This window comes from Semicossyphus pulcher, unplaced genomic scaffold, assembly GCF_022749685.1.
Source record: "Semicossyphus pulcher isolate SPU_LCO1_2020_fin unplaced genomic scaffold, fSemPul1.0.p SCAF_11, whole genome shotgun sequence".
Taxonomy (NCBI): domain Eukaryota; kingdom Metazoa; phylum Chordata; class Actinopteri; order Labriformes; family Labridae; genus Semicossyphus; species Semicossyphus pulcher.
In genome coordinates this window covers 19,870,462-19,894,953 of record NW_027211615.1, presented here as the reverse complement: position 1 = coordinate 19,894,953, position 24,492 = coordinate 19,870,462, and the positions used below count along the sequence as shown (strand labels likewise).

Genomic DNA, 24,492 nt, shown 5'->3' with positions numbered 1-24,492 from the left:
TGGCGTTTAGGGCTCATATTAAAATGCTCTTTTTTACAGCAGAAATATACATGACTACAGCCTGGTACGAAAAACGTTTTTCGTAGCTGATTTTTGGCTATCTGCTGGGGTCATGGGTCTGTGTGTGACTGACTGACTGACTGAAAGGCTTTTTACACTGCCAGTTCAAGGCAGGATTATTACGCCTCTGTTACGTCTTGTCTTGTATGTAGAACGCACAGAGGCAAAATGGTGGGGCGAAGTCGTTCCGCCTCTGAGCCGACATCGGAGGTAGTAACAGAGGCGTAACAGAGGCGAAACGGCGTCTGTGTAAACAGCGGTGGCATGAGGACGGAGCTTCGTTACGGCGCTGAGGCGGAACCGCAGTGTAAAAGAGGCGTGAGTGAGGGACGGGACTTTCACAGCCGTACAGGGAGAGAGTTGCGACATCGCAATGGTGGATCATGGAGCATATTGGCACACGGCTCTGGATACTTTGTTCGGGGAGTAGGCGAGGCTGCTCCTCCGCTGATCGTCCGCTGTCCTCACCTACGTCCGCAGCGCGCACCTGCTTTCAAACACGTTGTCATCGGCCTCATAAGGACAGTCCTTGTAACACATTGCCCACAACAGCACACACTGACTAGGTTTTGACCTAGTCTTGTCTGTTCAAGATAACTGTGTGGAGAGTGAATTTTTGTGAGTGACCCGTTCTAATTATTTTAAACCTTAAATCATAGGGGCGGTGTCACTTGAGTGACAGGTGGATACGTCAACCCAGACACACCCCAGTGAGCACCAACCAGGATTTTAATGTTGAAATTTAGTTGAAAACAGGAAGAAATCAGTTTGTTTGTTCATTTTAGCTATGAAAGGATGACGAAAATAATTTTGCAGCAGTGGGTGAAATCCCGTTTAAACAAAGACGTAATTTCAACACATAAACACAGCTCTTTATGGGCTGTGTGATGTTAACAAGAAGGTTCAGAGACATCGTAAAGGGAGCAGTTTCACACATTCCCCACAGAAAAAAGGACACTGAGCATGCTCAGGTACTTCAGCTGTGCAGCTCTGACTCTGAAGGCAGAACGACCCGTGGATGCTGACGTAGTTCATTAATACCTGACAGGCAACCCTTTGTCAGAAGATGCCAGTGGGGCAGTGGTTATGAGCCCATGACCCGAGTGCAGCGGTCGCGGGATCCAACTCCTCCCTTGTGTTCAAATCTTTTTTTTTCATTGGTGACTGTGACGCACTGCTCACTTATACAATCATTTTAGCTGCCATGAGGCTTGAGTGAATGTGTGATGAATTTTGTGACAGAAGCAGGTGAAATCTGGTCTGAACATAAACGCTAAATCAACATCTTCAAATAGTCGGTGAAAAAACTTTACTTCTGAACCAGTTTTGAACGTCTTTTCAACGGGGGCCATAGTCGTCTTTTAAACGACTTTTCAACTGAAAAATGCTCACTGGGACAGTCACTGAACTTTACCTATCAGCCGTGCTGTGTGATGGCACTAACTCGCAGTCCAAGAACTCTATGCTCCAGCTTTTTCTGTACCCGGCTTGTTCAATGTTTATCATACATTCATGTATAAATCGGCCAGGGCAGAGAAGTCAGGATTGCTGTTGGCTTTTCCCCGGAGAGATTACAGAGGACCATAGTGGTGAGAAGTTGGGTTTTTTTGGCCTTTTTTTCCCCTGTATTGACAGAGGGAAAGGACGGGGGATAGTGTCAGAGAAAGTGGGAACGACACACGTCAAAGGGCCAAGGGTATGAGTGGAGCCCGGGGCTGCTGCATCGAGGACTGTAGCCTCTGTATATGGGACACACGATTTAACTGCCGAGCTAAACCGGCGCCCCAGAAGACCAGTTATTTTAAGTTACCCTGTAAGTGTCGTTCGCCCACCACTCTATAATCGGAGATCTGCTACATTCCTCAAGCTCTCTTAGCTTCTTTAGTCTGATAAATAAACAGCTGCAGTCAGTCACCACCACAAACAGAATCTCCTCTGTGGGAAACACTAAGTTAAGGTAGCTCATTCAGCTAATGAATCAGCCACAGGTGTAGATAGATAGCTAGATAGCTACATAGATAGATAGCTAGATAGCTACATAGATAGATAGATAGATAGATAGATAGATAGATAGATAGATAGCTACATAGCCAGATAGATAGCTAGATAGATAGATAGCTACATAGCCAGATAGATAGCTACATAGCCAGATAGATAGCTAGATAGATAGATAGCTACATAGCCAGATAGATAGCTACATAGATAGCTAGATAGATAGCTACATAGCTAGATAGATAGCTAGATAGATCGATAGCTAGCTAGATAGCTACATAGCTAGATAGATAGATAGATAGATAGATAGCTACATAGATAGATAGATAGATAGCTACATAGCTAGATAGCTAGATAGATAGTACTTTATTGATCACAAACTGGGAAAATGTGGCAGGTGAAACTGTGTATCTTTGATAACCTGGCATTTGCCAACCCCTCGCTCCGCTCCAGCACCACCCTCTAGTCCAAATATGGTTCCAGTAAACCAACATGGCATCAGCCAAATCCCGAACTCAAGGCTTCATTAATGCAAACCAATGGGTGACGTCACGGTGGCTATGTCCATTACTTATACAGCCTTTACTTGTGGCCTTGTGTCAGCTATTCAGCAAACATAAACTCACTCTAAGTTTCAAACTGAAATTCAGGCCATCTCACAATCACAAACTTAGTGTCCTCAAACACCATTCACTGACCGTCTATGATCAACACCACGATTTGGCCGACTGACCAGCTCACTGAGTGACTCACTTGTTCTGAGACTGAGATCAAAGCTGTCCTTGGTTACCATGGTGGTACAAGCAGGAAATACAACCGCGGCTTTAACGATTAACACGCTAGATGAATGAGCACAGTGGCATATTGAGTCACTTTGGTGTCATTGTTTAACTCTACCCTTGACTCATACATGCAGCCTTAAGAGGGCATAAGTGGCAGCGTGGAGGTGACGGAGCAGGAAGCTAAGACAGAAAGTGAAAGCAGTAAAGGAGGGAGGAAGAGCAGCGTGTGAGAGGGGAGGAATGGGAGACAGAGAAGCGAAAGAGAAAACATGTGGCGGGAAAGATTCACTGCGTAACAAAAACATGGCATCTGCTTCACATGGACCTGATCACTTTCAGCTACACGGAGAATACAGCCAATAAGAGGACAGAGAGTGAGAGGCAAAGAAAGACACAAGTCTCACCATGTTGAAATAGGAGCGGATCTTCACTCCTCTTGCCAGGTCCCACACAACGCAGTTCCCATCATGACCCGCTGAGAAGAGGATCCTCGGATCAAACGGGTGTGGCTCCAGAACAAACACCTCGTCCTCATGACCCTGTCATTAAAGAATATTGTTAGATTAAGACAAAAAAAAACAGTGAACAATGACACCAGTGTTTGCTTCTTCAGGGGAAACCTCATTATGCCTTTAACAAAACAGGCTTCCTTTCAGACCAACGATTTCTTAATGCTACAAACAATCAAACATATTTAACCTTTATACTAATGTCCACACGCTTTTTGTTTTTCTTCTCTGTTGAACTCATTGGTTTTTATGCAGCAATCAAATGTCCCATCTCCTTGAATGCATCACTCGACAGAATTTCTGACAGCTCACATTCACACCTAAGGGCAATTTTAGAGTCACCAATGAACCTAACCAGCATGGCTTTCAGAAAAATCTGCAATGACACCGCAAACTAGTAGGCATGTTTTCTGTTGTGGACATAGTTTACATGTCACGACTTAAGTATTGCCCATCAGTTCGGATCAAGGGTGAAATTATGATTGAAAATCTTCCCCTAAAAACACTTGAACACAACGTACCATGAGGACGTGGACGAGGTTTCCCGTGGTGGAGTTCCAAACCTTCAGCGTCAGATTGTTGGCTGCTGTGATCACCGTGCTGTCGTGCCGGTCCCACGCCACCATGGTAACCTTCAGCTTGGTCACCTTGTCTTCCAGCGGAGGAGGGTTGTACTTCCTGAAGGGAGCATGTCGAATCAGTGACGTCATGTTTACACCAAGGAAGAAATTTGGTTTACTGAGGAGGCCTTAAAAAGGACATATCAAATATTTTTAGACAACCAGGTTAATCTGTATCTACTCTCATGCTCGTTGCGTCCACTCAGGTAAAAACGACTTTAATAACCCGTCACAGTCGTCTTCATTCATTCACTGCCTGCAGTAAATCTATACTCTGTCTGGGAGCAGTCAGGTAATCAATCACCGTGTCACACTTTACACCACAGGTGTGAAGGTGTTGTTCTTCTCTTTAACTTAATACAATATTTGTTGTCGATTATGCAGCAGGTCACTATACTTTACATGCAATAAAAAGCATTCTGCTGCTGCTTCGAAGGCCTTTAAGCGTCTTTCAACTACTCCTTGAAAATGTTTTAGCTCATAACCGTGCATCGTTTCATCAGGGGATCTTCACACGCTACAGGTCCTGGACTTTTGTACGCAACGTGATTGATTTTTGTTAAATTTAGACTGACAATAACCCACAGGATGATCCCAACCCACGACTGTGAGCTCTGAGAACAGCAGTGCTGGTAGAGGAGCCAGACTTTGTCAGCCCTACACACTCTCTCTCTCTCTCTCTCACACACACACACACACACGCACATACCCGGGTAATTTGGTCTGCATGTCCAGCAGAATGCTCCTCCAGCCCTGAGGCTGCAGCTGCCAGATTCGTGCCGTACCGTCCCTGCTGCCGCTTACAAACCTGCAACACACACACACACGTAGAGTAGTGAACACACACTCATGCAGCAGTTTAACTGTAAATATAACACTATGTTCTGTATCAGCTTTCCTGCAATACAATGAATGCTTTCATATCCACACATCAGGATACACTAATTGTATGTACCCCCTCCCTCCCTCTCTCTTTTTGTTCTCCGTCTCCTCCGCCGCTCCTCTCTGCACAGACAGTCTGCCTCCCTCACTGCTGAGATTACAGCAACTCAGGGGAATAACAGCTGAGCTTGTTTTTCTGCAAACTCCACACAGGCGCACACAATTTAACATCCAGCGAGTGTATGATGCGTGCACATGTAAGTGCGTGCGTATGTGTGTGTGAGTGCTTTAGATCATTTATTAGGTAGAAAGTGAAAGTGGTGTTTCTGCTGACACCATCAAGTCACAGTTACAGCACCCCGAGGTTCCATAAAAACAAACAGCAGAGCACACACAGACATTAACTACACTGGCTATGTGGCTCACACGCACGCACAAACACACACACACACACACACCAGACGTGCAATCCTACCTGTCACTGCAATGTGAAAATTGGATGCTGTCAACTTTGTCCTGTGTGAGAGAAACAGGAGAAAAGTGAAAACAACACGATGAGTAATGAACGTTTCCTCTGATAGTCCTTGTAATTAATACAACTTTATATTCTGGGTGACGTATATTTATTCTGTGCAGATACAAAATGTAGTTTTTATTTCTGTTCATATTTAAAGTAGAAAACAGATCATTTAAAAGACAAACAGATAAACTATGTCTAAAATGAAACCTGTTGATTTAAAGCTTACTAACATATACTTTGCTACAATTGTTACAAATGTGCACATCTAAGTGTCGTCCTCTGACACGGACTGTACTACAGTGACTCACTGTATGCGACTCCAGTTCAGAGATCTTTTCCGGTTGGCCTGACCCAAAGTAGTACACTCTGATGATGTGATCGGTGCTCCCTGTGGCCAGGAACATACCACCTGCACACCAACACACACACATACAAACACACACAGCTTCAGAGTCACAGCATTCATATGTTCCAGTTCTTTATTTATTTCTTAAAGGGCCAGTTCGCAGATTTTCAACCTCAGTTCTATCATGCTATTATGGGGAGCTAATGCCATTATGGTAGAAAATAAATGTCTCTCTGTGCCTTTGGAGGACGCTATCCGCTTCTCCAATGGGCCCTGGAAAATCTCCGCTAGACTACATAAAACGCATCATCTGGCGAAGGCCAGGGAGTTGCTAAACTACACTTCCTCAATCTAGGACGCCCGCCTCTGATGTCATGTCTCATTCAAAATCGTCAGGTTTGAAATGTAGACTGTAGACCTGAAGATTTTATAGACGCTCCACCGGTACATCCTCGTCGTATTTCAGATTCTGTAGCACTCTGAGCCGTTGCCTGTAGCGGTCAATGTCCTTGACTGGAAAACTGTACTATATCACTCCAGCGTCTCTCGCTGGGCCGTTCCTTTCAGAGGGAGGGGCGCAATGCATGCTGGGTGTATAGAATGGGTGAAAGCAAGAGGTGTTGGTACAACTTTCTCCACAGCTATGGCGCCAATTTAAAATATTATTGCTTCTATCGATTACAGAGAACACCAGCTTTGACTGCGGCTTTTTCCAGGGGCGAACTGCTCCTTTAAGATAATTCTTTGGCCGTTTTGCCTTTATTTATAGGACAGCTGAAGAGAGATAGGAAATATTAGCGGAAGAGAGTGGGGGATGACGTGGAGCAAACGCTGCGTCAAAGACTACAGCCTCTGTATCCAAACCTCCACCCTAAAGCCTAAGCGCTGAACCCTCACAGACTTTAACGACGTCAGGCGTGCAGCGTGTGAAGAGTGCGTGAGGGTTTGAGAACTGCATCAAATTGAGGAATGGGACGCACTTTCATGGCATCACATGTTGTCTGGAAACAAGATGCGGCATTAAATAATGAGAAAAAAAACCTCCAGCTTGTTATTGTGTGTCTTGCATTACAGTGTTCACCAAGTTGGCTATGAACTCTGGGTAACTACCAAAGGAAAGTCAATTTGCAATTGAAAAAGTGTCGTGCATTTGAGCGCAAACTTTCTGCAAAAGAAACTTAAAAGTCATCAAATGTTCAAGGTCAATAACGACCCAAAATAGAAATCTACTCTCAACAACTGTGAAGCACCCTTGTTCCACATTTACTGAACAGCAGCAGGCCAGCTTGAGTGTTTCTGTCTGCTGTGCTCGCTCTTCACTCGGTCATCTGAGTTAATTGTGCACTCCTTTTTTTTTTTCCAGCTCTGCTGCCGTGTATTCCCCGGTGGTCTCGAAGCATGCATGAAAATGAAATGCAAGCTGTGCTCACCTGCGCTGAAGGAGGAGCAGATCATCTGGACGCCCGGTCTGGAGCGCTCGGTGAACTTACTGGGCCTCTGACTGGACACACAAATGATTGATTTTATTGACTTTAATAGAGACAGATGGGGGCTACATTTGGCTTCCTTTACACGTACACATACTTATCATTTAAGTAGGAATGTTTTGCACATATTACTCACATTGGAAATAAATCCATGAAGCACTAAAAAGAATGGCAACCCACTCAAAAAGTGAAGTCAAAATTGTCGATAGCGTCAAAAAAAAGGGAAAAATCATCCCAGACCTGAGTGTACTTCAGAACGCTTTACAACATGTTGAAGCAAAAGGTGTGAGCAGCACCTGTGCAGGTGAGACTGGATGCACTATGTTGTGTGTTATGTTGTGCACTGTGTCTGCTTTTCTCACCCAAACTTGAGCGTGCGTGCGTCCCACTGCCAGAAGCAGATGGTGCCATCAGCCCCGGTGGAGGACAGGTAGCGCTTGGAGCCGCAGCAGAGGGGAGAAAACTGCAAGCACAAATAATTAGAGGTTACAGCCGAGTATAATGGGCAATCAAAACATGTCGCTAACACTGGAGCAGGAGAGAATGGACAATCAATGCACATACATAAGCTGTAAAAGCATACAGAGGAAAGTTGTGATACGCAGATAAGCTTAAAATACATAGATAAGAGACCAACAAAGACCTACTAACATGTTCCACCTATGAAGCCAGAGTTATATATATCTTATTCTTTTACCTCCATTGTTGTCCTACATTTATTCAAAGCTATTTAAAGCCCATGAATGAGCCACTCAGAGGATGTGGATGTTTTCCTTCATTACAAAGAACACTGCAGTTTCTTTTTAGAAACTCCTACCCACTGCCATAAACACTTACGAGGGTGTTTCAATTTCTGTCTGAATTCAGTCCCCAACAAAAACACTATTAACTCTTGTTTGAGTTGTGTTTTGTAAAACCTCCAGTATGCAGCTGTTCAGCTGGTCATCCAAAGGAACAAACAGCAGAGACAGGGCAGTAGGCCTGCCACGAGAGCAGAAAAACCTGCATTGTGCGATTACGTTGTTCAGTATTGCGATAATGATATGAAGTGTGAATGTTCCGCCGTGCTTGCTCTGCAGTTTACACAGACGCCGTCTCGCCTCTGTTACGCGTCTGTTACTACCTCCGATGCCAGCTCAGAGGTGGAATGACTTCACTCCTCTGCCTCTGTGTTCTACATAGAAGACGAGACGTAACAGAGTCGTAATAATCCCGCCTTGAACTGGCAGTGTAAAAAGGGCTTTAGTTTCTATGTCTGTCTGCTTTTCTGCATATTTTACACAATACCTTCATGTCCCTCCTGAATCTAAAAGAAAGTTGATGCTACATAGCAAAGTTTCAGAAGCAGGGCCACACCTCAACAGCACCTCTTTCAGCATTCCCATAAATTCAAACCAACCCCTCTCCTCCTCTTTCGCTCTTGCATTCTGCCCCCCTCCCTCCCTCCCTCCCTCCCATGTTTCTCTCTGTCCTCCTAACCGCAGGGCCCTGAGGGGCTTCGTTATGCTCGGGTGCTACGGCGGATCCCCAGAGAAACTTCCTCAAAGTACTGACCGTAAGAAGTTTGACCTCCATGCATCATTTTCATCAATCTCATTAATAAATAAATTGTTAAATCGCATCCTGTTGGTGGTGTGGTCCTTCCTAGAGGAAGCACACTGAATGGACACATATTAATCTGAGGGGAGCTGATAGAAAGCTAACTTTCCAGTTTAGTCAAAGTTGCTACAATGTTCTGTTATAGACACAAAACACACACTCATGAACAGACAGGCGGCAAGTTTAAAACATCCATCCATCCATTAGCTATACTGCTTATCCTGTTCAGGGTCACAGGGGGCTAAAGCCTAACCCGAGAGGTGGGGTTACACCTTGGACTGATCGCCAGTCAATCAAAGGGCTGACACATAGAGACAGACATTCACACCTACTGGCAATTTAGATTCCAAAATGAACCTAACGAGGATGTCTTTGGACTGTGGGAGGAAGCCGGAGCACCCGAAGGAACACGCATGCACGGGGAGAACATGCACACTCGACACAGAAAGGCCTGCTACGTCCGAACTGGTGTACGAACCAGGAACCTGCTAGCGAATAACTGCACTACTGTGCAGCCAGCTTAAGTATGTCATGCTGTAAACATTGTTTAGTGGCTTTTCCATTCAGAATACTTCTTGAATCAACATGCTGAACACCAAGAAGGCAAGGCAACACATTTTTGTTTAACACTTTCTTAAACTTTCCACTTTCCAGACATAGAAACACTCACTTATGGACAGACAGACAGCCCGGTGGCAAGTTTAAAACCATTAAAAATATTTCATTTAGCTGTCAATCTTTATGTGAAACAAACACTCAGTTCTGCACACTCCAATGTCCTCATACCTGCAGTGATGTGATAGAGGCTGCATGTCCCTCCAGGACAGCCAAAGGGGCGCAGGTCTGTAAGCACCACACTCTGATGGTCTTGTCACAGGACCCGGCAGCGATCATCGTGTTCTCGTAGCTCACGGCCATGTCAGAGATCTCAGCGGCGTGGCCGCGCAACGTCGCCAGCAGACGGCCGTCATCTGTGCCCCAGATCTTCACCAGGCAGTCGTCTGAGCCCTGAAGAGCGGAGAAAGCAGCGCCATCATTAGTGCGTGAAGACTCGTTTCTCATATAGCTTGTGAAGTGGTGTCTCTGCCTCTAAGAGATGCTTCTAATAAGATGAATTAAACACGTCAAGCTCAAAAAGACTGTTAAAATATATGTGGGCACAGTGCAGCAGTACACTGTCAGCAGAAGTTGGAACACAAACAGAAGAGGGGACGAGATTTATCAGACGCTGAAAACAGAGGTGATTTATCTGCGGCGTGTCAGAGAGTGACAAAGAACAATTCAGGGTGCTAGATCTTCATCAGCTCGATTGCTTTCAGTGCATTTACATAAATGCTATTACATTGATTAGACCCTAAAAAGGAAATACATGAACACTGCAGCTGTCATGTCCGCACCTCCACACGATTATCTCACTCCATCTAAAGTCAAATTATAGACACAGTTTGCAAAAGCATGGCCCAATGAACCGGCAGCAGATTGTTAATGCGGCGTGAGCATATAGCTGCTGTATGGTGCTTTATTATAAAGTATATACTGAATGCCTGAAGGGAGAAAAAGTAAGCAGAAAGTCATCAACACAAGCAACAGAGCTAAACAGACACACACTGACTCTCTGCCCTGACAGGTCAGAACGGAGGCCGCTCTGCCCTGCGATCGCTCTCTGCTCCAGCTGAAGTAAAGCACAACCGCAATAAAGACGATGGAGTTATCTCACACAGTGGAGCTGTGTACCGGCTGCAGCTTCACTAAGATATCACGACAGGCTGTTCGGGGTTTCTAGGAAAGGAGTAATTTAAGCGGGGGAAGCCCTCTTAGGCCAGGGCTTAATCTTCAGCCTGAAGCCTGAGAACAAAAACCCTTATAGACTTAGCTGACCTCAGGCGTGCAGTGCATGAGTGTGTGAGTATAAAAGGGAGGTGACATCACTTGTTACCTGGAAACAAGCATCATTAGAGAATAACAAAGAAATACACACCCAGTGTGTCAACAAAGTCTACAAACTTCTTTGTGGTTTTCTTCCCTTCGCCGCCCATGCTTTCTTTGTTTACATTAAGTTAGGGACGGGACAATCACGTTTTTAAATTTCCCTTTGAACTCTGGGCAAGTCTCACAGGAAAGTCTGCAGATATGCGGACTCACAAAAAGCGGCCTATTTGGTGTTAGAGTCTGCATTAGAGCCGTCATGGACAGCTAATGCTGACACTCTTCACAAGAAAGGGCAGAGCCGTCTGTACTTTCTGAGAAGGCTTGGGTCCTTCACCATCTGCAACAGGGTTCCTACACCATTCTTAAATTCAAATTCAAGACCTCAACAAATATATTTGTACCTCCATGGTCCCTAACTAGAATGTCTTTACAAATCACGGCTGAAGACAACAAGACCAATTTGTAGCTAGCCAACATTGCGTTAACACATAAAGCTTGCAGTGTATCTGAAACATTACAGTCAAACAACTTACATTGCTTCTATACTCTTTGTTACGGTACTGTTAGACCTCTCAGACCACTGCGTGAAATTTTTACAATTAGCCTTAAATGCACCACCTGCAAATGTAATACTTACAGCAGATTTAGAGTCAATTTAAGACAATTTATGACCCCCTTAATTTCCCTGATTTTAATTGTTTAAGGACCATGGCAGCCAGTGTTCTCTTCTATGCTGTGGTGTGTTGGGGAGGTAGCAGCATTCACCAGGCAGAGGAGCATGTTCAGCTCTGTCTGCTGTCTCAGTCCTGCTCCACAGACATACTCAGGAACTATTTTGTCTCCCTGGCTATAAGACTGCACAACTCCTCTCGGTGATGGCAGGAGGAAGCAAACAAAGGCGTGACAGATATGTAATTTCATATGTTTTGTAAGCTACTGGATGCCTAAATTTCCCTCGGGATCATTAAAGTATCCGTCTATCTATGATGATTTGATAATAGGACAGCCATGAGGCCGCACACTCTTAGGGGCAGGGGGCATGTCCACAATATTTTGACTGGCATGGGCCAACTGGTGCATACGGACTTATACAGGGGTGGTGTGAGCACACACACGTATCCAAATAACATGTATTAACCCTGTCTTATCATACAGTTATTACAATCCATATACATTTTCCATGCTTCATTCCTTGACAACCTAAAAACAAGATGAAAAAGAAAATGTGCTGCAATGAAAGAGCCACAAAAGCCGATTGCAACCTGTTGTAATAAAGTGCACTAGGTTGCTGCTCAGGCAGATAGCCAATCAAAGTTTATGGGGTTGCAGAAACGCCCTTGGAAATCCACAAGTTCATTAGTGTTAAGATTGGGCCTTGGTAGCATATTAAATAATAATATTAAATGAAGTTAAAGCAATGCAATCAAAGAAAGCAAGACAGGACAAAAAAGTCATTACAACAAATAGTCCATAAAGTCAAGCCTGTCAGAGGTTGTCAGGCCTTGAGGCAGCTTCCTACGCAGTCTTTAGTCAGGATCAAAATGCGTGAAGACCCTAAGTGAAGACATAGAAGCAGCCTACGGGGACTCAGCTCACATTTTTGGCTGTCATCCAGCTTGTAAGGGGTTACAGAGTTTGTGATTCAACATGGTGCCAGACCCATCTGTGCCTTGATTACTGATTATGTCAAAATCATTTTTAAAGCCTGCAGGTAACCAGTGTCAAGGTGCAAAAACACAGTGTGACATGATCTCAGATGTTGATTTTAAAAGGGTTTTTTTTAGTACAAGCTGGAAAAACATCAGTGTTCATTTCGTTAACGATAATAATGACAAAAAATGTTCGTCAACGACCTTTTTTTCCATGACGAAGACGAGACGTTGTCGAGCTAAAAGTAGATCGTTGATAATAAAAACTCTTACGACACGTATGTTTTCGTTGATGAGACGAGACGGGGCTAAAATGTTAGCGGTGGGCTGTCGGACATTTAAAAAGCATATTTTCCCCCACTGTGCATCTAATCTGTCCTGTTCTGTCTGTTCCTGTCCCTGGGGTATTACAAAGGTGGCTGTGAACTTTCTCTGTCACCCAAACACCCAGGCGTCTCGCGCGTCATTTGAAGCTTCTTCTGCACAGAAAGGAGCGATCATCGGCTGTGTGCTTCAGTCAGACTGTTTGAATGAGAAGCGATGATGAAAAGTAATCTGTGGATGCGGTGTCTTCATCGTTCATTTACTGTATGGAGTATCTGCTGAAATTCAAAGTCTTAATTTAACCTGAAGCAAACAGGTAAAAACGAGAAGAGGGACACTGGAGGGGGAGGGGGGGTCATATGTTCTCAGGAGAGAAAACGACAAAACTAATGACTAAAATGTGATGACTTTAGTGACTAGAACTGGACTCAAATCTTTCGCGTTCTAAAAGTAGACTAAAACTATAAAGTAGGGATGCACGATATTGGATTTTTTGCCGATATCCGATATGCCGATATTTTACAACTCATTTAGCCGATTACCGATACTGATACCGATATTTTTTTCCCGCACACCTAATTGCAGACATCATCAACTCTCTTCTGTATTGGAATTAGCGTACAGTATAATGGTGATACTCTTATCACATTTGTTACAACGGTCGGGGTGACGGGTCTTGAGATGGTTAATCAAGTTTGTAGTGTTGAAAGACTTTGCCTTGGCTCCTCCTCGCATCACCGAAGCTGAGCAGTCATTGCAAATAGCAGTTCTGCTGTCTATTTCGGACACTTTGAAAAACTTCCACACCACGGACAGTTTGGCTTCTAACTCTCTCATGCTGCAGGTAGACACACGTGACGTCATCACGCTGCGCCGCGCAGGTCTTCTTCGCGCAGGGGACATTGCGCCGAGGTCGGGCATTTAATCAAGTATGCAGCAGCCCATTATTTTATCAGTTAATTATATCGGCGGATATCAACACTAATTTTTAAGCCAATATCCGCCGATACCGTGCCGATTATGTCGTGCATCCCTACTATAAAGGGTAAAAATGTGACTAGAACTAATAAGCATTTTTGTCTGAAGACTAAGACTCAGACTAAATCTAAAATAGCTGCCAAAATAAACACTGAAAAACATATTAAAAATATGTAAATACATGTATTAAAATGTAATAATCATCCCAACCTTTTTACCAAGTTTCCACATAACACAAGCTGATTGGTCAGTTAGTAGGTTACCAAACATACGGAAACAACCATCCCGTTATGTCTGCAAAGTATTTTATAAAACAGGCCCCGCTATCAGTGTCAGCAGAGATTTTAGAGGAAATGTGAGATGAAAACAGAACACCAACCCCCTCCTTTGAATAAATCATAATCACCCGCTCCATCAGCAGCAGCACAGAGTCAGACTGGAGCTGCTGTTTCGTGTGGACTGATCAAAACAGCGAGCGTCCCCTCGGCGATTTAGACAACGCTCAAGGACAAAGTACGGCTGTGGCAAGGTGGACGAAAAACTGATATATACCCAAATGAGAGACAGCCTGAGAGGTGCAGGGAGACTTTACACCAACTTTTCTTGTTTCAAATCAACAATGCGCACTCACTTTCCTAGTAACCATGATAATGAGTCTGCGGGCGTTTCTAAAGCTATATTACACTAATCAATATGTGGCTGTTTGCCATTTATTGGTTTACCCAATATACATGCACTTGCGCATTGATCAGACATGATCGCTGTGAATGTAAAGGCTAAATAAGACAATCAATTATCAATCAATCTGTCTTCCACTGCAGCAAAGTCTGAGCAGAAAAGACAGAGGAGATCCAAAAATAAAGAAATATATAAATAAAAATGATCTTGTGATGAAAGGAGACAGCAAGAGAGAGAGAAAAAAACACGAGCGGAGGGAGAGAGAGAGAGAGAAAAAAAAGAAGGAAGGAGAGAGTGAGAGAGACCGAGAACGAATTTTAATTTTGGCACTTAGCCAGCGCCTCAGAGGAAACATTTTCTCCAGTTATGAAGAGAAACAGCGAGAAGAAGCGGGGAGAAGAGGGGAGAGGAACAAAGGAGGTGGGGGGGGGGGGCGCAGGATGAGGGACGGGGGGAGAGAGAAAGAAAGAGAGCAAGAGCAGGGAGTGTAAGAACGGTGGAAAGAGAGATAACAGGAGACAGAGAGTCAATCTACCTCCCTCTCCCTCCCTCCCTCCCTCCCTCCCTCTCTCAGCAGCCAGCCATTTTTAGAGATTTAAGAAGTGAAAGCTGAAAATGGTGTTCAGCAGCAGGCCGTGTTTGACTCGAGTATCCAAACAGAAGGACGGCAACATTAGATCAACATTATCTTATTGTTGCTTCAATATTTAACACTTTACCCGTGCTGTTCCTCGAACGCAACCACGTGGGAAAAGGAAGCGCATGAGGGCATCGAGAGGGCAAAGGTCAACTTCCTCTTGTTGAAAGGGACAAGGGCCGCCCCCTTAAAAGTTTGAATCATGAGTTGAAAAGACCCCGAGTGGACTCACATTTTGTTGTACGGATCTCAGCACTTTGGTTTTGTAGGTCGTTGTAAACAGAGCAATGAAGATAGAATTAGTCTCATAATGACCCTTCAGTGCTCACAGGGTTTTTAACGGGAGTCGAATTATCTGCAGAGGTCTTGTTCGCTCTGAAAAACACAACCTGCTGATTCAAAGCTGAAAAACACCAAATAAAGAACTTTCACATTAAAAGTCTCTTTGACGCTCCTTTTGGATTCAGGACGTCAGGGGGGAGTCCCAGCTGAGCTACCTCATACATAGCTAACCTTTGTTACAAGTCGTAGTGCTGTGTGCGCTGTGGTGCTTTCTTGTGTTCCTCTCTCTCCCTTCTGTGCGTCTCTTCCACTCACTGCAGCAGGTGATTAAGCTCACCTGTTCCAACTTGCAAATCAAGGAAGAGTATAGAGAGCAGGAGAGAGGAGGCAGCCAGGGGCCAGTGGGCCACTCGGCTGTGTGTGTCTTGGATGTCAACTGGCTAACTAGTGCTAACTCCTTCTGTGGAAGGAGTGTGTTCAGTGTTTTGACTTGTATATTAGCTTCTTTTTAGTTTGTTTTTGATAGAAGCTTGTTTTGTGTTTAGTTTGCTCATACTCTGTTCCTCCTGTCTTTTTCCTGGGTTTTAATTTATTGTTGCTACCCGCATCCCCTAACCATCTACAGGGATCCTCTAGTGTTCATCATTCACAGAGCCAGTAATCTCTATATACAGACTCTAGGTAGAAATGTAGACTCTGTAGACAAGGACGTGGATTTCCAGGACAGCAAGTGTTCTGGTTTCCTTTTGTAGTCGATTGTAGTTCGAGTAATATTGACCAATCACGTATCAGCAGGCTGCGGCGTATGCAGGAAGAACAGTCCGTATGGAGAGCAAAAGCAGGCGGAACGTAATCCACCCTATTTACCTTCTTGTTAAACTCTCTAGACAGACGTCTGCATGCTAACCGCGAACAATAAATTCCCTTGACGCTGTGTCACTAAAGCCGTTCAGCGTTCAGATTTCCCGACTTCCTCGAATGCATCAGATCGATCCGATCTCCCGTCAACAAACAAGCATTTTAAAGTAGTTTTCTTCTCCTGTAGAGGACAGACCTGACAAAGCTTCATTTTGACTTTTTACTAATCTGCATCATGATGTTGAAATTTCCGCAAAGGTACGACCCGTTAATTAAAGTAAATCACAAGAAACTATTCTGTAAACAATGCAGCGTGCGTCAGACTATAGCCGATGGGATTCGAGATTGCAGAGCCAGCAATTACAAAAAAGAAAACAGTGGAAAAAAAGCAGTTTCACATTAAAAGTCAGTGTTTCTTTGACACTTCTTTTGGACGTCAAAAGGATGTGCAAGCCAAGCCACCACTCACTCATTTTAAAATACTAATTCTGCTTTTAGGTTCGGATTCCTTTAGTGTTCATCATTCACAGAGACAGTGATTCAAACTCTGAAAAAGCTGGTTCAAGTCGGAAAATCAGGGTTTCTCCCGTGCTTTTGAGGTCGCAAATGGAGCTGCTGCTAACTTCAGTAAATTCCTCTGATATCCTTCATCTGGTCACATGAAAAGAAAACATGCTGTTGTGACTTAAAACTCTAAATCGAATTCAAGTGACAGAATTTTGAGAGAGGTACAACCCTGAAAGAGACCTTTGGAATATCCTGTTCCTCAAATCAAAACAAAATAACTGCGCTGAAGACGTGTCAATTTGCTCCCCTGCAGGCCGGATTTAGCTTTAACAGTGAGTCATTCAGTAAAAGCATCAAACCACACCGAGGTAAACAGTAATTATCTCCTACCAGATCTGTGACAACAGAGTTAACAGAGGCTTGGTCATCTTAGTAAGAACAACACTGCTTGTAACAATCAAACAACAGAAGAGGAGCAGAGAAACAAATACAGCATACATATAAGGTGTCACAAGTAGGGAGTCGTGTCCAAGCTGAGGTTAACACACACGCAGCCTTACTGTGAAGATGCGCCGCCCCGTCCTGTCGAAGGTGACGCAGTACACGGACGACAGGTGTCCCAGGATCCTCTTGTGCATCTTCATGTGCTGGTACACGGCCGTGGGCACCAGCTGACGCAGACGGTAGGAGCCGTTCAGTCGACGGCCGAAGCTCGTCTCGACTGCGCGGCAAGAGAAGGCACGCACACGAGAAGGAAAGAAGAAGAAATCAGCATCAAATGAATAAAAACCTACTTGTTTAAAAAGACTTTAAAGAGACTGAAAATGAGCCAGAAGTGTGTTTATGCCCAGTGCAAAAAACTACACAATAATAAAGTCACAGTGAAATGCTACTGGCAGTGAAGACCTTGGCAAGCGAAGATACAGTTAAACATCTGACTCATACACTGAATATGAAAGGCACAAACAAAGAGGAAACATGGTTGAGTGTTTATTTTTGTTTTGCAGAATCCAAGTGTTTTCTTTACCAATATTAGGTGGGCTCCCGTAGATAATAGGCGGCTCCGGTGGTCGCCCACAGTGCAGGGCAGCCAGCGCCGAGCCCTTCCACACAACATGCTTGCAACCTGGAGACAAATGAACACAAACAAGACGCACAAATTATACAGTTTGTAGTATGGCTCGTCTATGTGAGCTGCTCTCTATGCACGCACTCAAATTAGCATAATAGCATGAGAGAATGTTTCAACATGAGGTCCGTTAGTCCTCCAAACATGCAGAGATGTAATACAGTAATTGCCTGAGAGGTGCATATGTTTACATTAAAGTAGCTCATATGTTCATGTAACATATTGACTCACTCTTTGCAGTGCGGAGGAGGTTCTGCCTGCCGGCCCCCAGCAGGCTGGTGAGTCCGGGCACGCTGGCCGGAACCTCCCTCTCCAGGAGCGGACAAACTCTGGAGCAGACCTGCAGCAGGTGGTCTGCGCTGATGTGCCGGTACAGCTTCACCTGAACACACACACAGACACTTATGTTACCTCACTATCAGAGAGGTACATCAGAAGTCAGAAGGGAGGTCAAATTTGTTACGGAAAGCTAAAGTTTCAAGACGTACAAGCTACATAATAATAATAATTATAATGAAAGAAACAAATATGTTGAGGAAGTTCTACATTATTCCAAAATAAGAGGGAATAATTAAGTATTTACAAATGCGCGTGGCCTTCAGACAAAAGGGTCATTCTTTCACTTGATTCCACTTTAGGACACAAAGACAGAAATAAACTATTTTCAGCAGAATCGGGAGATGCAAAAAAATCATGTCACTACCCTAAATGCTAGTTGGTTTGCAGAGAATTTCAAAGGTAGAAGTGCCCTTTAAAATCTAGATAAATTACTATTCTCTGAGGGGTTTCAACTCAATCGGGCTAATGAGGAAAAAATAGTAAAATCGTGACCTTCTTTCCAAATCACTCAAAAACAAAGCAAAATCATCCTGAACAAGCATCCTGACTAAATCTATTCAATAATATATTATGAAATGAAAAAATGAATAAAATTGCATCTGCACTAAAATAAATCCTGGTCAGAAGTGTGTCTTTTACATTGCTTTGGATGCAGCTCACATGCGGCGTAGTAAAGCAGCACAGGAGGGGGTGTGGCATGCACAACACAAGCATGAGCACGAGAGAAACACACACTGACATAAACACAGTGTGTCTGCCACATGGGGCCGACCTCTGAAGAAACGAGCACGCCTCAACGATACCAGTAGGATGAGTGCTGCACCGTCTGAATATGTTCAATGTGTTCATTTAAATCAGAAACAATGGGCTCTGTTTCACACACATCTGATGTAAGTGTATCAGTGGGGTCAAATAAGCCTGAAACTAAACATTTAATCCACTCACACACACACATGCATTAATTCCATGCCTTCATCTGAGCACTGACAGTAACACTCTTTGTGATACACACACACACACACACACACACACACACACACACACACACAATTAATGACCCCTTAATTGCTTTCAACATCCTTGCTGGTTCAGAGACGTGATCAGTGTTTCTAAGCACATATCAGTGCACAAGCTCCTCTCAGGTACAAAGAACACACACACACACACACACACACACACACACACATAGTAATGAGTAATAACAATGTGCTCCCTTTCACTTGCATCATAAGGGTAATGGATATCACTCCCCCCAGTTACAACAGCAGCACTAGCAAGCACATGGCACCTCTTCACACACACACGCACACAGCAAATGCTACACAAATATCACCTTACACTTTAACATACGGTGCAAAAATCAATATCACTCATCCGAAATGCTGTTTCCTTTAATACATTGTTTTAAAAAAGCCGCCATTTTTGAAATCTACTTATTATTAAATGTAAAAATTAAAATGTATAAATTAGTGTAAATATGGTCAAAATTGGAATAAGCTGCTATTCGTATTAAAAAAACAGGTCCGTATTTTGTGTAGTGTTCTTGCTTAATAATTATATATTAAAAATTACAATAATTATACATCTAATTAATCCGCCTTAATTAATTATCCATAATTAATATCGCTAATTATTACAATATCAATGAAGTCCGCGTTGATACCTCATTGTTGCCCAACCCCCCCTCCTCTACAAACCCAGACATCAACCTACACAACACCGACAAACACGTCCAACCGCTGCTACACCCTCTGAACACACGTCTCCATTTGGTCTAATAATTAAAATAACCCTCCGCAGTATATTTTTTTAATCGTAGGAAATTATGCACAATAGACAGGAGGCAGGCTGAACGGCTGGGCATGGGAGGAGGAGGAGGAGGAGGAGGAGGAAGAGGAGGAGGAGGAGTGGAGAGGAAGGAGCCAAGCAGGAAGAGAGAGGAGCGAAAAACACACAGGCAGGCAGAGACGCTGTCAATTATTACTAAAACGTAAAGATTTACATGCTGGTGGATCTACACTTCATGCGATCTGCTCATCTGTCTGTGTGTGTGTGCATGAGAGAGGAAGAAGCGGAAAAATGCAGGCATTTGTGTATAAAATAGGCCAAAGGTTATTATCTTTATAATAACATTAAAATATAACCTAAAAAATAGCAAAAAAGTCTGGCTCCACATTTTTAGTAAAGAAATGGCAGATAAATAATGTGCGCAATGATTAATTCTCTCCACGCCCCCATGCGTAAACTGCGCTTTCAAGCGAGCGCCGTTTGTTTACATGACAATTAGCGTCAATTAATAAGAGCGATTATAAGATATCAGCCAAACATTACCTCGCATCTTCACAAAAACTCATCTCTTCTCCTCCACCCGAGCTTGTACCACAATCCCTTAAAAAACTGCTCTCCAAAATGTCTCCACAACAAGCGTGCAGCAGCCTGAAGTCAACTCCTGTAACTCCAGCTTAACTGAATATACTCTTTATATTCTCCTCAAAACGTCCTGTTTTCTAACTCTTGCCCCCTGTGTGTTTTCAACCCGTGCACACAAATTATGCTTCCAGCAGGACAAGAGCGCCTCCATCTCACTCTGGCTTGTGGCGCAGGGAGTCCCTCCTCCGGATCCTGGCGCTCCTACACCACAACACTCATGACGTATCAACATTTCACACACATTTTTCCAACAACTATTACAACCTTTTGGACATGCATGGCACCAAACTCGCGCACCACGGTGTACAGGACGCTGGGACCCGACCCCTTGGTGCCCCAAATCGGCCCTAACCTGCAGCCAGCTCGCCCTGCAAAGTGCTTTTCAGTTTTTTCTCAGCCACCTGATTTAAAAATTGCGGGAAATTCAATTTTTATTTTGCTCTCTAAAAACTTTTTCCTCACTTATAGGGCTCCCTTACCAAATTTTCGTACGTCCCGGGGTGCTCCAGCCCTGTCCAGTCCAGCCTTCTGGGTAGCAGCTGAGATGGAAAAATAAAGTCGACTGTGATCATCCAGTTCATAAACGTATTGAGTGATTTTTTAAAACAGTAAATGATAAATCAGAGTAAAAGCAACATCACAAAGTGCAGAGCAGAGAGACGCATCTCTCTCCTCTTGCTGACTGCTTACCTCCTTCTCCTCCACCTCCCTTATCAGGGTCTGAAAATAGGATAAAAATACAAAATTAAACTCCATGACAATTTCGGACATGTTATAAATTATCCTAAAATACAAAAACACCAACCTCGGCTGCTTTTTGACACGGTCCAGCTTCTAGAAATCGGGCTATTAGGAAGTACAGCTCTGGTATGGTTGGAGGGGGAGAAGAGGACGGGAGCTGCGTTAGAAGAGGGCACCGAGGAAATTGGGGGGATATTACAACAACCATGACATATTTTCCGATCTCCTTTACTCACCAGAAGTCAACTGCGCGATGTGTGTACTGTCTGAAGCCATTTTGGTGTTGTTTGCCAGGGCAGCGCAGAGCCTGTGTGGTGGGTCTAGGTGGCTGCCCTGTAGCTGTCACTGTTTATCCACCAGGAAGAGGCTGCCTCCATTCAGCTCTGCTCTCACCAAGTCCCGGCTGCGTCGAGTATCCCTCCGCGGAGCGGCAATTAGTGCACGCCGTGCTGTTTACCCCGCAAAACACCGTCTTCCTTTCGCAAAGAACCATCCGCAAACATATCCCTGCTTTGACTACCCTACGGGTTGAATTTTAGTGGCGGTTGGTCGGCTGCAGAGGCATGTTTGTTTAAATCCCCCTCCCCCTCAAACGAAAAAGCGCAAGCCCTCTGCGGAAGAATACATGTACGCACGCCACTGTAGAGGGGAGGTAGAAATGGCAGCTTGCTATAGGAGAGGATACGCTGCTGCAGAATGCCTATTTCTTCGTATATAAATGACATTTATCACGTTTTTATAATTACAGTCTTATTTCTGTAGCTTAAAATTTGTTGCGGATTAATACAACGCTATACTGTTATATTTTTTCTGTTTTTGTTGCTGCGGATGTAGAATATAGCTCCCGTGTTTTAGAGGGGTTTTCAGCCCTACTAAGCGCTTCTGCTAGGTTACATTAAATAATACAGCGAGCTTTGTTAATAATATGTGTTTTGTCGGCCGCGTTTGCTATCACGCCGTCGTTATTGAGTAACAAGATGTCTGGCTAACACACCCACTCTCTCTGGGAGCCGTTTGGTGGGGAAGTCGTCCATTTCTCTTCCAAATACTGCCAGGCAGTAAAATGGGGGAAGGGTTGGAGAAGAAGGGGAATGCAGCTTAATGAATGAAACCTCGTGAGTTACAGGAATTTAATGGCAATGAGACATTAATGCAAGATAGCTCATCAAGGAAATACATGACTGCACACTTCCTTATATGTTTCACTAGAAAGTTGAGGGAAAAAACACCAACACCAAGGTGTATTTTTTTTACAAAATAAATATTATCATACTCTTATTTGTTTAAAAGATGTATTTTATGTCTTATGTTATGTATTTTAATCGGATATGTGTGTTAAAGCAGCCAGCTAGCAAAAAAACAAGCTCATAGTCTCTTTCTGACCTTATGAACTATTACTTTCTTTATTTAAAGTAACACATCAATACAAATATTTACTCCCAGCTATTCCACCTAGAAAGTATTTCAAAAACCACTGAAAAGGTTTACCTTTAATTGTTTTTTTATACATTTTCCTCCTTATGTTTCTTTTCACCTCAATCCTGTGCAGGTGCTTATAAGGTGTAATCTACCTTAAAAAGTAGTTATCCCATGGCATGTTATCAATAAATTAAAGTATGTTCTAACAAATAATTTTCCAGTCCAATAAAGTTTGTGATAAAATCCCAGGCACTGGTATGGAAACTACTTTCTATTTATAAAGCACATGTTTGACTTAAATCCCTGGCGCAGACATTGTAGGGAACAGACGAGTTTGTGGCTGGGAAGATGATGAGATAAAAACTTGAACAGATGACTGACTAATTCTTGGCCTCTGTTTTTTTATTTATTTATTGACGAAACAACAAATGAAAGTTGGCTTTAATACTGCTTTTTTCTGTAGCTTCTTCTCATTTAATCAGACTTATTGAATTTAGTTTATTTGTAGGAGCACATCAGGAGTAAATCATCTCCTGAAAATGTAATATATCCAACTTATGTAATGATAGCGATAGCATGAACGGGGCGGGCGGGGAGGGGACAGTATGAAGTCCCAAGTTTACCCATATCCTGTTCAGTGTGTGTGAATGTATTATGTGTTGTTTTATGATTTGCTTTGCACTCTATGTACTGTCAACCACAAAGGAGTTTATAGGCCTGACATTTAAAGAGAGTGTGAACATTCGCACCACATACCTTTACTTCTTGATTTTTTTTGTGGTGTCAGAAGTATTTTGTTGGATTAAAGTTACTTTATTACTCAATAAGAAAGCAGTTATCACACTCTACCTGTTTTGCTTTCATGTGTGTACGCTGACCCTCCACCAACAGAGTGAGGCCAGTATAGTGTAATATGGCAGGCTGGATATGTCACAAGTCCAATGGATTTGAATGTGGTGTATTAACAAGTACTGTTGACTTACAATCTCTTTTACGGAGGGGTGTAATCAAACCTAGGCTACATGATGTTGAGGGGATGCTTGATTGATAGCCTTTGTTTTTTCATACTTACCGCATTGCTACAGGAATTCATAGAGACATTTCAACCATGCAACAGGTAGGAAGTTAGTTCCACCTCAGACCCGTCAACCAACCAAGGTCAACCAATGAACTAGTCTACAATCTGTAAACGTATCTCTATATGATTTAAAAACACATTATGGCAGTGAGAAAGGCCAGGTTTGAATTTTTAGGCCTTGTCTGTTATTTCCACGTCACCTTTCATCCTGACCCCTGATGAAGGCCTAGTTGTTGTTGTGCTGGCTAATGTGGCCACAAGGAGGCATCCTCACTCTGCAGCACGTATTAGTGCACAGGGGCACAGAGGAGTCAAAGGTCAACAATAATAAGGGAAATGTGTCAGTTACACATTTGAGTTTTCTGTGACATAAATAGCAACTAAATCAATATTAGTAACCAGACAATGTTTTTACATATGATATACTTATACAGAGTTTACATACTTTTAACTCACTTTAGTTAAGATCTTAAGTGTATGTGCTGTATGTATGCCTTGTAATTTTGAGTTTAATTGCTCTTGTATAGTTTCTATTTTTTTTTCTATTCTTACATTTATTTGATAAAACTCACTATTCATTTTGTCCCTTTGAATATATTTTCTCTTCTTTACTTGTGCTACTAAAACACCTGAATTCCCCCTCTTGTAATCAATAAAGGACTTATCTTATCTTAAATGACAGTCAGTCGGTAAATAACCACCTTTGTATATTTTTTT

The 24,492-nt window shown here is 43.3% G+C and overlaps 1 protein-coding gene across 1 annotated transcript in view; it reads right to left on the bottom strand.

Annotated features, from left to right (window-relative positions):
- The window catches only part of phip (pleckstrin homology domain interacting protein), a 48,362-nt gene extending 26,738 nt beyond the window's left edge, over positions 1 to 21,624 (bottom strand). Inside the window, exons 1-15 of the mRNA XM_069685595.1 lie at positions 21,515 to 21,624; positions 21,343 to 21,401; positions 21,228 to 21,257; positions 21,017 to 21,076; positions 18,000 to 18,150; positions 17,667 to 17,765; positions 17,200 to 17,360; positions 9,584 to 9,805; positions 7,561 to 7,661; positions 7,142 to 7,212; positions 5,674 to 5,774; positions 5,321 to 5,361; positions 4,673 to 4,771; positions 3,865 to 4,021; positions 3,239 to 3,373 (exon numbers count right to left, since the gene is read on the bottom strand). Coding sequence (XP_069541696.1) covers positions 3,239 to 3,373; positions 3,865 to 4,021; positions 4,673 to 4,771; positions 5,321 to 5,361; positions 5,674 to 5,774; positions 7,142 to 7,212; positions 7,561 to 7,661; positions 9,584 to 9,805; positions 17,200 to 17,360; positions 17,667 to 17,765; positions 18,000 to 18,150; positions 21,017 to 21,076; positions 21,228 to 21,257; positions 21,343 to 21,401; positions 21,515 to 21,554 — 1,527 coding nt within the window. The 5' untranslated portion in view covers positions 21,555 to 21,624. The remainder of the gene's footprint in view (positions 1 to 3,238; positions 3,374 to 3,864; positions 4,022 to 4,672; positions 4,772 to 5,320; positions 5,362 to 5,673; positions 5,775 to 7,141; positions 7,213 to 7,560; positions 7,662 to 9,583; positions 9,806 to 17,199; positions 17,361 to 17,666; positions 17,766 to 17,999; positions 18,151 to 21,016; positions 21,077 to 21,227; positions 21,258 to 21,342; positions 21,402 to 21,514) is intronic.
- Between the last annotated feature and the right edge of the window lie 2,868 nt (positions 21,625 to 24,492).